General features: G+C 36.5%; 2 protein-coding genes across 11 annotated transcripts in view; one reads left to right on the top strand and one right to left on the bottom strand.

Annotated features, from left to right (window-relative positions):
* Positions 1–14,991, top strand: part of LOC126930917 (protein BRAWNIN) — a 732,366-nt gene that overhangs the window by 590,397 nt on the left and 126,978 nt on the right. The window lies entirely within an intron of this gene.
* The window catches only part of HCFC2 (host cell factor C2), a 41,272-nt gene that overhangs the window by 16,230 nt on the left and 10,051 nt on the right, over positions 1–14,991 (bottom strand). For all 3 annotated transcript variants that reach the window (XR_007717705.1, XM_050748459.1, XM_050748460.1), the window contains exons 4-9: positions 9,358–9,566; positions 8,166–8,250; positions 6,370–6,476; positions 6,076–6,264; positions 1,636–1,803; positions 646–698 (exon numbers count right to left, since the gene is read on the bottom strand). Coding sequence is in view for 2 of the 3 variants with exons in the window: in XM_050748459.1 (XP_050604416.1) it covers positions 646–698; positions 1,636–1,803; positions 6,076–6,264; positions 6,370–6,476; positions 8,166–8,250; positions 9,358–9,566 (811 nt within the window). In the remaining variant the exon portion in view is untranslated. The remainder of the gene's footprint in view (positions 1–645; positions 699–1,635; positions 1,804–6,075; positions 6,265–6,369; positions 6,477–8,165; positions 8,251–9,357; positions 9,567–14,991) is intronic.

The raw sequence follows: 14,991 nt of genomic DNA, 5'->3' as shown, positions 1-14,991 counted from the left end.
TCTTCAGTCATACTCAGAACATTAATTAGTCAATACCTACATCATTTTCTTTGAAAAAAGTCTACTGAGGTAGATGGCAGTTTACCAAATAAAAATAATCTTAGTAAGCATATTCATTACTCTCTACCAAGACCTACTGTGATGTACTTCATAAACAAGAAATAACCTCACAAGTGTTCAATTTAGTAACTGATATTTTTCAGTAAACAAAATACATAGTAAAGAAAATATTTTATACATATTTTTAAAGTACATCTTTAGATGTCTGTGTGACATTTAGAAATGGCAAAATATAGACACGTAAGTACATGTTACATTGAATTAGTCTGATGCTCTGTGTAATGCAGCTATGCTTCTCTTGGCCTGGGGTTTTCAATTCAGGCTTCAGTCAGAGTGATCTGTGAAGCTTTCTTTAAAAACAGAGCTGCCTGGGCATTTTCCTAAAGATTCTGCTTCACTAGATTTGAGGAAGAGCTTGGGAATCTGTGTGTGTTTGTTTGTTTGCTTGTTTAGCTCAGAGTTAACTCTCAAGTGCAGGCAGGATTAAGGACCCCTCTTCTAGAGTAGTAGTATGCTAAAAATCTGAATAAAAATTGAAACTATAACCATAAACATCCAATTACCTTCATACACTTTTTTACTTACACTGTTAGGAACGATGTTATTACTGCCTTGTCTGTGAGGGTCCATCCTGACTCCTGTAGGAATGAGAAAGGTTCAGACTGATATGCTCTTAATTAGCTTCAATAAAATATAATTAAATATTTTTAAAGTTACATATTAAAGTTTAAAAAGTAGTATCTTTACCAAAGGTTATATGTTTTCTTAATAGTTTGCTTAAGTTGACTGAAATTCTCTCTGGAAAAATGTGCAAAATTTGTGTTTGCTTTTACTTCCAAGGCCTATTTAGTTAAAAATACTTTTGAAAAAGCTGAGATATTTATGAAAGCAAATTAAAGCCAATCTGCTGAAGTCAAGTAATATGTCAAATTAGGAAAGTACATAAAAATGAACTGCAGAAAACACAATCTAGCCTACGTTTCTATGTATTCTACTACATCATAATGGTAAGACAGCCAAGTTGCAGAACTGAAATACAATGTATTATCAGGCATGGACCTAATGCCATAAAATTTCTTAAACCAAACCTAATCACAGACTTTTATGCAGATATTCTACATATATATATATATATATGTATACACCCAAACACCCCCCCCGACACACACACATATATGTACTGCAGTATATGTGTGCGTGCATATGTGTGTGTGTGTATTTTTTTTTTTTTTTAAGACAGAGTCTCGCCTGTTGCCCAGGCTGGAGTGCAGTGGCATGATCTCAGCTCACCGCAACCTTCACCTCCTGGGTTCAAGTGATTCTTTTGCTTCAGCCTCCTGAGTAGCTGGGATTACAGGTATGTACCACCATACCCAGCTAATTTTTGTATTTTTAGTAGAGATGGGGTTTTACCATGTTTACCAGACTGGTCTAAAACTCCTGACCTCAGGTGATCCACCTGCCTCAGCCTCCCAAAATGCTGGGATTACAGGCGTGAGCTACCATGCCTCGCCTGTAGTATATATTTTTAAAAGCATATGAGCACACATACTTTAAGCATGAAAATTATGTTACCTTGCATATTTGGTGCTGCTGAAGAATCTGATGATGCAGCTTGGTATGGCAAGTCCGTACTCAACTGCAAAAGATAGCCCTCAACTGTAGACACTTCATCCCACTTGACATGAAAGGAGTTGGTGGTGGCTTTGATCAGCTGTACTTGAGATGGTGCTGGTGGTTTCTCTATAGAATAATAAAGATATTATACATTTAAGTTTCCAGTGTATAAATGGTTTGCTGATACAGTTTGTTTGGACTGGAGCTTTGAAAACATCAGCAATGAACATCTGCTTACCAAGACAGGGAAAGTTTACTCAGATAAACGCAGCTATAGTAGGTCAAATAAAAATAGTTTGGGGTTCTTATTCTGTTTATTTATTTATTTTCTTGGACAAATATATCTATAAACAAAACAATCCAGTACAAAACTACCGAACTATTTGAGTCATCAGATTCGGAAATGTGTTTAATCCTAGAAGGGGTTTTTCTGGGGGAAGCTGGGAATCCTAGAAGGAGTTTTTTTTGAGGGAGGCTGGGGAGAGGCAAGGGGAGCCAAGTATTAAAGCTACATTATTTTATCTTTCTTAGAAGTTCTAATATTCTTTAATTTTATGAGCCAATTTTCAGCCAACAGCATACATGTTAGCAACTCTGTTAATGTTAGCAAAGATAACTTGGACATGATATTTTATAAAAGCATAACTTCTCTGAAATTAATACCCCCTTATCAAGACTTGTACTACCAGCTGGACATGGTGGTTCACGCCTGTAATCCCAGCACTTTGGGAGGCCGAGGTGGGCGGATCACCTGAGATCAGGAGTTCAAGACCAGCCTGGCCAACATGGGGAAACCCTGTCTCTACTAAAAATACAAAAATTAGCCGGGCGTGGTGGCTGGCACCTGTAATCCCAGCTACTTGGAAGGCTGAGGCAGGAGAATCACTTGAACCTGGGAGGTGGAGGTTGCAGTGAGCCAAGATCATATCACTGCACTCCAGCTCGGGTGGCAGAGTGAGACTCCATCTCAAAAAAAAAAAAAAAAAAAAAAAAAAGGAATGGTGGGAGGAAGAGATAAATCCTCAACTTTCATAGCAGAAAGTGAGCACATTATTGTCTAAATGAAAAAAATATATATATATCAAAGTAATAATATATGTATGTGATATAGAGATATGGAAGTTAATACCTAAAGAATCATTTAACAGAGTTAAGAACAAACAAATGCTTGTAAAGCAAGTAAAATGAGGAAAGGTGCGAGCAAAGAACTGTGATTTTTCATAGAAAGCCTCATGGAATTTTATTACTCTTTTACATGCTATCAAATGCACAAAGTTTAACTAAAAGTGAAAAACAAAACAAAACAAAACAAGATGAGCCCCCTCTTCCACCAAAACTGATGCTAACTTATCAAGAGGAAAAGCAAAATCTATATTTTGCCCTTATGATCGTGGCCATGATTACTTTTAGAATAATACTGATATCTAAAGCTTATTATGAAAAGGTTTATAGAAAAACAGGCCATTCAAATCCAATTTTTAAAATCTTTTTAAGTCATAGATCCCTTAGAGAATCTGCTCAAAGTGATATAATCCCTACAGAGAAAATTCAGTCATACACTTTTTTTCATCCAATTTCAGAGACTGAAGCTTATCCTTAGACTTCAGTTAATAATTTCCAATTTCCAACATGAACCAGTAAGTTCAATTTTCTATCCTTTTTCTTGCTTGCTAGTACATGCTTCTTTCATAGGCAGCATTTACTCTCTTAATTGTTTCATTATTTTTTCAACTATCTTAATTTTAAAATTAAACTCTTTTTACATTACAAAAACAATACATGCTACTGTGGAAAATACAGACAAGTAATGACAGAAAAGCTTTGAAGAAAATGTATAATCAGGCCGGGCGCGGTGGCTCAAGCCTGTAATCCCAGCACTTTGGGAGGCCGAGACGGGTGGATCACTAGGTCAGGAGATCGAGACCATCCTGGCTAACACGGTGAAACCCCGTCTCTACTAAAAAATACAAAAAACTAGCCGGGCGAGGTGGCGGGTGCCTGTAGTCCCAGCTACTCAGGAGGCTGAGACAGGAGAATGGCCCGAACCCGGGAGGCGGAGCTTGCAGTGAGCTGAGATCCGGCCACTACACTCCAGCCTGGGCGACAGAGCGAGACTCCGTCTCAAAAAAAAAAAAAAAAAAAGAAAATGTATAATCTCAGCTCTCAGATAATGCTTTGGTGTGTGTCCTTCCAAGTTTTCTATTTATAATTTTGAAAATACTGGAGTCATTACATGTTTTATAATCTATTTTTCTCATGTAACATCACATATTACATCTCCAGATCTAATTTCTCTAATGGCCACTAGATTCATCTATTCATTCAAATGCCTGCTTGATCTTATTTCAAATTTAGCATGGTCTAAATGGAACTCTTGACTTTCTCCACAATGTTATTTTCTCTCAGTCTTCTCTATCTCAGTAAAATTCAAGCTAAAAACTTCATCCTCCATTCTGTCGCTTGCCACACAAATTATCATCCGGTTCTGTCAATAAGAACTCCAAAATGTATCCTGAATTTATGCAGTCCTCCCCTCCTCCATTGTCACCAACTATAGTCTAAAACACTTTTTTGACTACTGCAAGAGATTTCTAACTTGTCTTGCAGTGTGCACCTAGAATTCATTTTCCATACAACTGCCAGTGACCATTTCAAAATGTACATCAGAATGTCACATTTCTCCTTCAAACTTACACATAACTTCCTGCTGCACTTCAAAAATAACTTAGAAATTCTACCACCACATTCAAGGCCCTATGTCCTGTGGTCATCTCTCTAACCTCCATTCCTACACTTTCTTCTTTGTTTACCCAGTTCAAATCTGTTGCCAAACATGCCAAGTATTCCCATCTCAGACTCCTTGTATGTGCTGTTCCCTCTTCCTGCAGTGGTTTCTCTGGCCTTTTTATGTGGGTATCTCCTTCTCACCATTCGAATAACATCCCACGTCATCTCATCACAGAAGCATTTTTTGACTACCCACCCTGAAGCAGCCACCACTCCTGTGCCCAATACCTAACACCACTATCTCATGTATTCACATGATTAACAGAAACTGAACTTATTTTGTTAATCTGTTTCACTATTGCTCATTATCTCCTTGCTGTCATACTCCCTCAGAATGTAAGTTCTTTGTGAGAGCAGGGGCACTATCAGTCTTGTTTGCTGCTATATTCTCAGCATTCAGAACAATTCCTGCTACACAGCTGTCAATCAATATTTATTAAAAATTGATGTGAGGTACACATTTTTAAAAATTGTGGCACTCTAATAATTTTTTTCCCCCTTTAGAGATGGGGTCTTGCTCTGACACCCAGGCTGGAGTACAGTGGAGCAATCAGAGCTCACTGCAGGTAGACTCAGACTCCTGGGCTCAAGTGATCCTCTTGCCTCAGCCTCCCAAGAAGCTGGGACTATAGGCATGAGCCACTGTACCTGGCTAATTTTTTGTTTGATAGAGATGGGGGTCTCACTATGTTGCCCAGGCTTGTCTTGAACTCATGGCCCCAAGTAATCCTCCTGCCTCAGCTTCCCAAAGTGCTAGGATTACAGGTGTGAGCCACTGCACCCAGTCTCTATTTTTTAAAAATCTTTTATTTTAAAATAATTTTAGGTTTGCAAAAAAGTTGCAAAGATAGTACAGCATTGCCATAACCCCCTGGCCCCAGTTTTCCCTTTTCTCCAGCTTCCCCTAATATAAGCACGTTTGTTAAAACTAAGAAATTATTGGTGTAATACTATTAACTCAACTATAGACAACTCAGATTTCACCAGTTTTTCAATTAATGTCTTTTTTTGTTCCAGGATCCAATCCAGAACACAACATCACATTCAGCTGTAATGTCTCCTTTGTCTCCTCCACTTTTTGATTATTTCTTAGTCTTTCCTTGTTTTCCTTCGCTTTGAAACTTCTGAATAGTACTGCTCACATATTCTTTGTAGAAGATCTAGAATGTCCCTCAATTTGGGCTTGTCTGATATTTTCTCATAGTTAGACTGAGATTATGGATTTGGGAATACCACCGAGGTACTTTTACTTATCACATGATATTAGGGAGTAAATGATACTAACTTGACTTATCACTAGTGATATTAACCTTGATCACTTGATTAAGGTAGTACTTGCCAGGTTTCTCCTGCTTGCCAGGTTTCTGTAAAGCTACTATTTTCCCTTTCCATACTCTATTCTTTGCAAAGGAGTCTTTAAATCCAGTCTACACTCAAGGAGAGGATAATTATATACTTCTCAGGAGTGGAGAATAACTACACATATTGTTTCTTCTATTCATACTTAATTATGGGAAACAGAGGTAGTAGCATTTACAGTAAGTCTCAAAAGGCAGACATTTGAGTGCTTACCTAAAGGAAAAAGTTTATTTGTTAACTATTCTTACCTACCAGTATCAAGATACCAAAGATCCTTGCAGCAAACTTGACTATTCAGTGCTTTTTTGTAGCCATCTCTTCCACTCCAAAAATACAATCGAGTGCCAATTGCAACAGCGCAGTGGCCAGCTCTTGGTCTTGGTCTTGAATTTTTTTTATCTTCCTGAGAATCTGATACTAGGGTGGTCCACTCTGTTGTATCTGAAAAGATAGAAATATCCATGACTAATTTTTTTTCTTAACAAAATTACAAAAATCACCTTATTAATAAAGTTTAATTCAATGAGTAACTCTTAAAAAACTCACCCAGATTTAGGTAAGAAAATGAACTGGTACATCTCCATTCACAATCATGAGGTGAAGTCTCAGTATTTTCCCCCTTATGTGGGACCCATCCACCAAAAATGTACATCCTGAGCAACAACAAAACAAAAACATAAAGTAGCTTATTTCATTTTACTTCTTGGATTTGAAGTGCGAAGAATAGAAAACTCTCCTATCAGTTGACTCAGAGCTCCAGAACTATTCATTCACTTACCATTGTCAAGGTAATGGGAATAAGAAGATGAATAAAGTGGTCTTCTTTCAAGAGTTTACAATTTTATGAAGCAATACAGAATCACAATTGTTTCTCTCTGGCAAGTTACTTAAAGTGAAGAATATTTTGATTATAATATATTTAAAAATCAATATTACCTATAATATACTAAGGGTACCTCAGTCAGAAAGATACTCAATTGATCTATGACATCCAAAGTCAAATTTAAAATTGTATGCATATAGTAACCAAAGAGGATTAAATTTCATATAACTTTGGTCATTGATATCACTTAAACAAAAAACTTTAAACTGTGTTCCTTTAGGGCCCTAGGAGTTCTTAAGACAAGCCTGATGGCTGCTGGAAGAGAAAGGCTCATCAGGCAGAAATCAGGGCCCATGTGACCTGATGTCAACCAGAGATCTATTTTTTTTTTTATGCCAATCAGAGATTTTTTTTTTTTTTTTTTTTTTTTTTGAGACAGGATCTTGTCCTGTTGCCCAGGCTAGAGTGCAGTGGCATGATAATGGTCCACTGCAAACTCAACCTCCTGGGCTCAGGCCATCCTTCCACCTTGGCCTTCCAAAGTGCTGGGATTATAGGTGTGAGCCACCATGCCCGGCCAGAGCTCTATTTTTTAAAATCCATTTTATATGTTGGGGTTTCAATGGAAAATTACATTTTATAAAATGGCTCTTCAGTTAAAAAAATGTATAAAAATGTCTAAGATTTTGTTTAAATGTAAAGAACATCCTGTTTGGTTTTGAGTTTATTTAAAAAAAAAACAAACTAGGTTCTAAATTACAATAATCATTTCCTAAAATATTACATTTAAGGTAGAATCCCTGAAGTAGTAACTATTTCATTAAATTCTGATTAAACAGTACTCCTAATTGTGGCACAATGTTGCACAAATAAGGGAATTTGTTGATGGTAGTAATAGCCAACATTTATGGAGTGCTCACTTCATACCAGAAACTGTTCTAAGCATTTCATATGTATTAATTCATTTAGTCTTCATTACAGCCTTGTCAAGTAGGTTTTACTTTAATCCACATTGTATACTTAAGGAAAGTGAGGTACAAACATATTAAATTTTCTTGCCCCAGGTCATACAGGACAAGTGCCAAAGCTGAGTCTTGAATTTAGGCCATCTGGTTACAGAGTTTGTATTCTAACCATCAACTCTATATTGCCATCTAAAGCATAATCATTAAGAGCATGTGCCTCAGTACAAATGAAGCAATACCAAAAATATGAAAAAGGAAACAGTGAGTTAGGTGATTAGTTTGGCAACACCCAGGTTTACACTTACATAAAGCCTACTCTGGGCAAGGCATTATAAGGAATGCAAAGAAGTAAAAGAGAGAGCATAAGAAAATGGCATATTAAGTATTTTTGCTTCTACAGACAAATTATTTTAGCTCCAGTAAGCACAATCAAACTTTATTAACCTTCATAATCTATTTCTAAGAAACTACTAGCGTTACTTTCTTTGTGGGCTTCTTAAGTTGTTTTTAAAAAAAAAAAAAAAACAGAAGCAAAATACAAAAAACCACCATACTTGTTTCCTATAACACTGGCTGTATGAAGGCTTCGTGGAAGTGGCACTGTCCCTTTAGTTTCTGGTTTTGACCATGACATAGTTTCTAAAAGTAAAAATAATTATATTAGCAACTTGATCTAACAACAGTAAATTACCTCAACTTGCATAATTTCAAAAAATAAAACAAGGACTTACCAAAATGAAACAAAGTATTTTAAAACAATTATTTGAACATTATCTTAAACATTTCCAGCTTACATAAACTGCCAATCAGAAATCTATTTATACTTAATGTTAGTACAGTTAGCCCTCTGTATCCATGGGTCCCGCATCAACAGATTCAATTAACCACAGATTGAAAATATTCACAAAAAACTTTGGTTGCACTGAACATGTTTTCTTTTTGTCATTATTCCCTAAACAATACAGTATAACAACCATTTATATAGTATTTACATTATATTAGGTGTTATAAGTAATCTCAAGTGGAGATGATTTAAAGTATATGGGAGAATATGCAAATATTACACCACTTTATATCAGGGACTTGAGCATCCATGGATTTTGGTATCCAGGATATCCATGGTATTCAGGAGGTCCTGAATAAATCCTCCACAGATACCGAAGGATGACTGTATTTGTAATAAATAAGTGTGCTTAGGGTACTACCAATTTTGAATTAAGAATATTAGAGATTTTATCATTTAAAGTAAGAGTACACTGGACAGAAGATAGTCAAAGGTGAGAGGCACACTACCCTCCAATCATTCATTCCTAAGATCCCTTTAGAGAGAACTACTTAAGGGTTTTCTACTGACCACGAATAACATTGTTAATGCTACATTTCCTGTAGATAAGGTAACCATATAAAGTTATCATCCTGTACAGGACATTTTTCAGAGTGAAAGGGAGTATTGTACTATTGATAATTACACAAGACAATAAGCATAAACCAGAATCATCCCAGGTAAACCAGGACATACGGTAACCCTGTTTACAGAACGCACAAGAGAGTTACTATCATAAACCAAACATTCATTTTCTCAATCTGATTTATCAGCAACCATTCATATCACATATCAGCTGTCCCTGGGGCCACAAGTGCTAGTTATAAATCTAAGTACAACTCAATAAATACTGCAATCAATAATATTTTTCAAAGCATCTTTTAATTTGCCTTATTCCTGAGCCTGAATCAAGTTAAACTTACCTAAGTCAAGCTGCCATAGGTCATCCAGGCGAGCACCACACATTCCACCAAAAACATACATTTTCGGACCTCCAGAATCTTTTTTGCAATATATAACAGCTGTGTGGGATTCTCTTGGAGAAGGCACAACCCCTTTAGTCACTGGAATGCTCCAACCCACAACACCAGAGCCATGCTGTAGCTCCAACTCATAAAAATCATTTAAATATCTAGAATATCATAGGAAAAATTAAAATATTCAGATAATATATACCCTTTCTTTGCATTTTATTTCTATTTATAAAGATAAAATGTGCTTACTATGAAAAGTTCATATAGTACAGAAAGGCATTAGGAGAGCAGAAAACCCCAAACCTCATTCATACAATACATACTTATCAAACACTACTATGTACCAGGCACTCTTCTGGAGCTCAGTAGTGAGCAGAAGAGATTAAGAATAATTCCTGTTATCATTTAGCCAACACTCTTATCAATGACAACTTGCCAACTGTTGGTGTTAAAACATAGCTACAAATCCTCTGACACTCTTCCCATCGGGAAGTTGGGTCTATGTTCCCTTCCCTTGATTCTGGACTGGTTTGTGATTGCTTTGATTAATAGGGTATATGACTTCTGAGGCTGCGTCACAGAAGGCCTAAACGGCTTAAGTAGAACACTTACTCTTGGAATCCTGAACCACCATGTAAGAAGTTCAACTCCCATAAAACTACCATCTGGATGGCCATATGCAGGTATGTAGGGTGACAGAACCAGCTGAGTCTGTCCTTCAGCCATTGCAGTTGAGGCATCAGGCACAGAAGTAACCCCTTCAAGACTTCTCAGCTGAGGGCCCAGCCATCCCTCCTGTGGCCTATCTAAATTCCTGACCCACAGAATCCATGAACATAATCAAATGGTTATTATTCTGCATCACTAAATTTTGGGGCAGTTTACTGTATGGTACTAGATAACCAGAACAATCACTATTGAAAATATTTTGGTACATATCCCTTAAGACACCTCTGTCTATGGATAAACACATATGGATAAATGAGGCATACTAAAAATACTGCTTTGCAACCTTTAAAATTTTCATTATAATGTCATAGCAATGTCCTACATAGTTTTTAACTTTAGAAACTGGCACTAAGTTTCATGGATGTTTTTGAAGTTTTGCGCAAAATGACTTTTGTAGAAATTTATTTCCTACAAAATTATTATTCAAATGTAAGGGCAAATATTAAAACATTTCAGGACATATAAAACTTCAAAGTTTAGCTACATAATTGTTTTGGGGAAAATAATTATAGGATGTTATCTAGGAAAAAGAAAAAGAAATATAATACTTTGAATAGGCCTGGCGTGGTGGCTCATGCCTGTAATCCCAGCACTTTGGGAGGCTGAGGCGGGAGGATCACGACGTCAGGGGATCGAGACCATCCTAGCTAATACGGTGAAACCCAGTCTCTACTAACAAAAATACAAAAAATTAGCCAGGCATGGTGGTGGGCGCGCCTGTAGCCCCAGCTACTTGGGAGGCTGAGGCAGGAGAATGGCGTGAACCTGGGAGGCAGAGCTTGCGGTGAGCCGAGATCACACCACTGCACTCCAGCCTGGGTAACAGAGCGAGACTCCGTCTCAAAATAAATAAATAAATAATAAAGAAATAATACTTTGAATAAGAGAAATGGTAGTAATTTGTGGTTACATCTAAACTGATGTTGAAATCTGTGGTTATGAGATCTAAATAACCACTAAGAAAAATTTACTACTAAGTTAATTTTTAAAATTTATCATAACCTGGATTAAGATTCAAAAATACATGGAACATACAGAAAAATGAAGTAGGCAAAAGAATGTTAAAATAAAGACAGTAATTTATTCCCAAGGTTGACAGGATATTTTCATTGTAAATGTGTGTTAATTTCCAAGCAACTAAGCTATGCACAAAATTAGCACATATAATTCTCAGATCACTATAGGGAAACAGTCAAAGAAAAATAATAAACAGGGGAAGAGTAAAGAAATGGGGAAAAAAGCAAAGTATAGTATATAGAAAGCAGTTAATAAGATAGTTTAAAAAAAAAAAAACAGGCCAGGGCCAGGTGCTGTGGTTCACACCTGTAATCTCGGCAGTTTGGGAGGCCAAGGGGGGTGGATCACCTGAGGTTAGGAGTTCAAGACCAGCCTGGCCAACATGGTGAAACCCTGTCTCTACTAAAAATACAAAAATTAGCTGGGCGTGGTTGCGGGCGCCTGTAATCTCAGCTACTCAGGAGGTTGAGGCAGGAGAATCACTTGAACCCGGGTGGTGGAGGTTGCAGTGAGCTGAGATCACACGGCTGCAGTCCAGCCTGGGTGACAGAGCGAAACTCCATCTCAAAAAAACACAAAAAACGAAAAACCCCCACCATAAACAATGTCAAAAGAAAAAAGGACAAACTTAAAAAGTTTAGCACACGTTGCAGAAAAAAAGGTCAAATTTTCCTAAAAACCAAGATAATGACCACTCACACAATAGACACAGATAAAAAGATAGAAACTGACAGTTCACAGAACAGGAAATAAAAATTACATAAACATATATATACACACACACACAGACACAGATGTATAAACATGCACGTACACGAACACTCATATACATATACATATACATATGCAAATGTTTTCCATCATCACAACTTAGCAAAAAATCTGGCATAGGCAAGAAAAGGGAGGAAGGGCAACAAAGCAGAGTAGATGGAAAACACAAAACACAAGGGCAGAATAAAACTGCCCTATTATAAGACAAAGTCTGGTCAGGGTTGATGGTGGGGGCAGGAATACAGAGGAAACAAAATACAAGAACCCCAAATCTAAGTATAAGTGATGAAAATCAAGGATAATATTAAAACTATCTTAAACTAATGTGGAATAGGCTTAAACTGTTGAGAATGGACATCAGCCAGTATGCTATCCAGTTCATACTGGCTATTAGCCCCATTTACAAAAAATAAATCTACAACAAAACAGTGTACACAAGTTGAAAATTAGATATACAAGAAACAAAACACAAATCCACAATCATGGTGGGAGACTTGAGCATGTCACTCAAAAGTTGATAAGACCTAGACTCACAAAATAAAAAAGCTTTGAACATTTATTTAATAGAGCCAGGTGCAATGGCACATGCCTGCAGTCCCAGCTACTCAGGAGACTGAGGTAGGAAGATTACTTGAGCCTAGGAGTTATCCAGCCTGAGCAACATAGCAAGACCACATCTCTAAAATCAATAATAATAAATACATAAAACATTGATTTAATAGATAAACAACCTTGCACACAGTCAAGAACTCATGGTCTTAATGAGCACCTATGGAATCACAAAAATTGACTGTGAAATAGACACAAACATCTTTATAGACCACATTTCCTGACCACAATATAATAAAACTAGATATTGGCAATAATAACAAAACTTTCCACTTGGAGATCTTTAAAAAATTGTAGCAAATTACTTTTAAAGAGAAAATAGAAATCAATGACAATAAAAGCAGTCTGTATCAAACCCTATGGGATACGGTCAAAGATATAATCACATGAAAATAACACTGAAAAATGAACTAAGGAGCATTCAAATTATTAGAAGTTAGAAAAAGCATTCAAACTACTAGAAGTTTAAAAGATGCTGGGCATGATGGCTTAAGTGGGTAATCCCAGCACCTTGGGAGACTGAGGTAGGAGGACTGCTTGAGGCCAGGAGTTCAAGACTAGCCTGGACAATCTGGCAAGATCCTGTCTCAACAAAAATTTTAAAAATTAACCAGGCATGGCTGCATGTGTCTATAGTCCTAGCTACTCAGAAGGCTGAGGTGGGAGTATAGCTTGAACCCAAGAGTTCAAGGCTGCAGTAAGCTATGATTGTGTCACCACACTAGCCTGGGTGACAGAATGGGATCCTGTCTCTAAAAAAAAAAAAAAAAAAAAAAAAAAAAAAAGGTTAGGAATAAAAGTTGAAAGAAATTGAATAGAGTTAAAAAGTTTAAGAAAATAAACTAAAAACAAAAACCGTCAATAAAACTAAAAAACGGCTCTTTGAAATAAATAAAATAACAAATCACTAGCAAGTCTGATTAGACAATACTAACACTTAGGGATAAGAAAAGAGATATAACAACGGATATAGAGATTTTAAAGATAGAGAGAATTGTCTTTATAACTTTAAAACATTTTTAAATAAATAAATTAAAAAAATTTTTAAGACAGGGCTCATTACATTGCCCAGGCTAGATTTGAACTCCTGGGTTCAGATGATCTTCCTGCCTCAGACTCCCAAGCAGCTGGGACTATAGGTGTGTACCACCACACCTGGCTATCTTATAACTTTTAGAAATAAATTTAAAAATCTAGATAAATGGGTAACTTCTCAAAAAAAAAAAAAATTACCAAAAATTACAAAAGGTTGAAAACCTAAATAGACCAATACTCAAAGAAGAAATTGAAAAGGCAATCAAAGATCAAATACCAATCCCAGGTAAATATGGAAAATTTCTACTAAATATTCAAGGAATTACATTATTTAAATATAATAAAAGATGGAGGGCTTTCCATGACCTCAGAACATAACCCTGATTATGTTTTCAAGGATAACATAATCCTGATACTCAAATCAGATTACAATAGCACCCTACTCCCCCAAATAACACAGGCAAAATCGCTAATAAATATAGGTATTATAAATAAATGTTAGAAATGTGATTCAGCAAAGAAAAAATTCACAAAATTCATGTATTAAAGGAGAGACACAGTAAGCTCCAAAATGAATTTAAACTACCTCAATATACATTTCTTGTTAAAAAGAGAAAAATAAAACTAATAAGCTGGAAATTTAAGAACATTTTGGCCAGGCATGGCAGCTTACGCCTATAATCCCAACACTTTGGGAGGCCAAGGTGGGAGGATCACTTGACCCCAGGAGTTCAAGACCAGCTTGGGCAACATGGAAAGACCTTGTCTCTACGAAAAAGAAAAAAAAAGTTTTAAAATTAACGGGGCATGGTGGCATGCACCTGTGGTCCCAGCTAGCTACTCAAGAAGCTGAGGCAGGAGGGCTGTCTGAGCACAGGAGGTCGAGGCTGTAGAGAGCTGTGATCATGCCACTGTACTCCAGCCCCAGGTGACAGAGTGAGGCTCTGTCTCAAAAAGAAAAGAAAAGAAAAATGTCCTTAATGTTATTAAAATCACATACCAACAACCTATAGCAATGCCACAATTAATGATAGAAAGGTAAATATATTAATGAAACAGAATAGAGTGTAGAGCAGGAATCAACAAATGTTTCCTGTAAACGGTCCGACAGTAAATATTTTAGGCTTCACAGGCCATAAAATCTATTGTGTAACTACTCAACTGTGCTGTTTCAACATGAAAGGTGCCAACAGCAGTACAAAATGAATGGGGATGGCTGTGTTCCAATAAAACTTTATTAATAAGACAGCAGGCCCACAGGATATAGTTTGCAACCCCTGGTCTAGAAAGCCTAGAAAGACACATTTATACAGTAAAGACATGACAGAGATGGAATTTCAAATCAATAGAAAAAAATAGCTTATTTAATAAATGGTGTTGGGAAAATTGAAAATCAATTAGGAAAAGAAAAAGCCTCACACT

The sequence above is a fragment of the Macaca thibetana genome, chromosome 11, assembly GCF_024542745.1.
Source record: "Macaca thibetana thibetana isolate TM-01 chromosome 11, ASM2454274v1, whole genome shotgun sequence".
Lineage (NCBI taxonomy): Eukaryota > Metazoa > Chordata > Mammalia > Primates > Cercopithecidae > Macaca > Macaca thibetana.
Note: the sequence above shows the minus strand (reverse complement) of the source record. Positions and strands in the feature narration are given on the sequence as shown.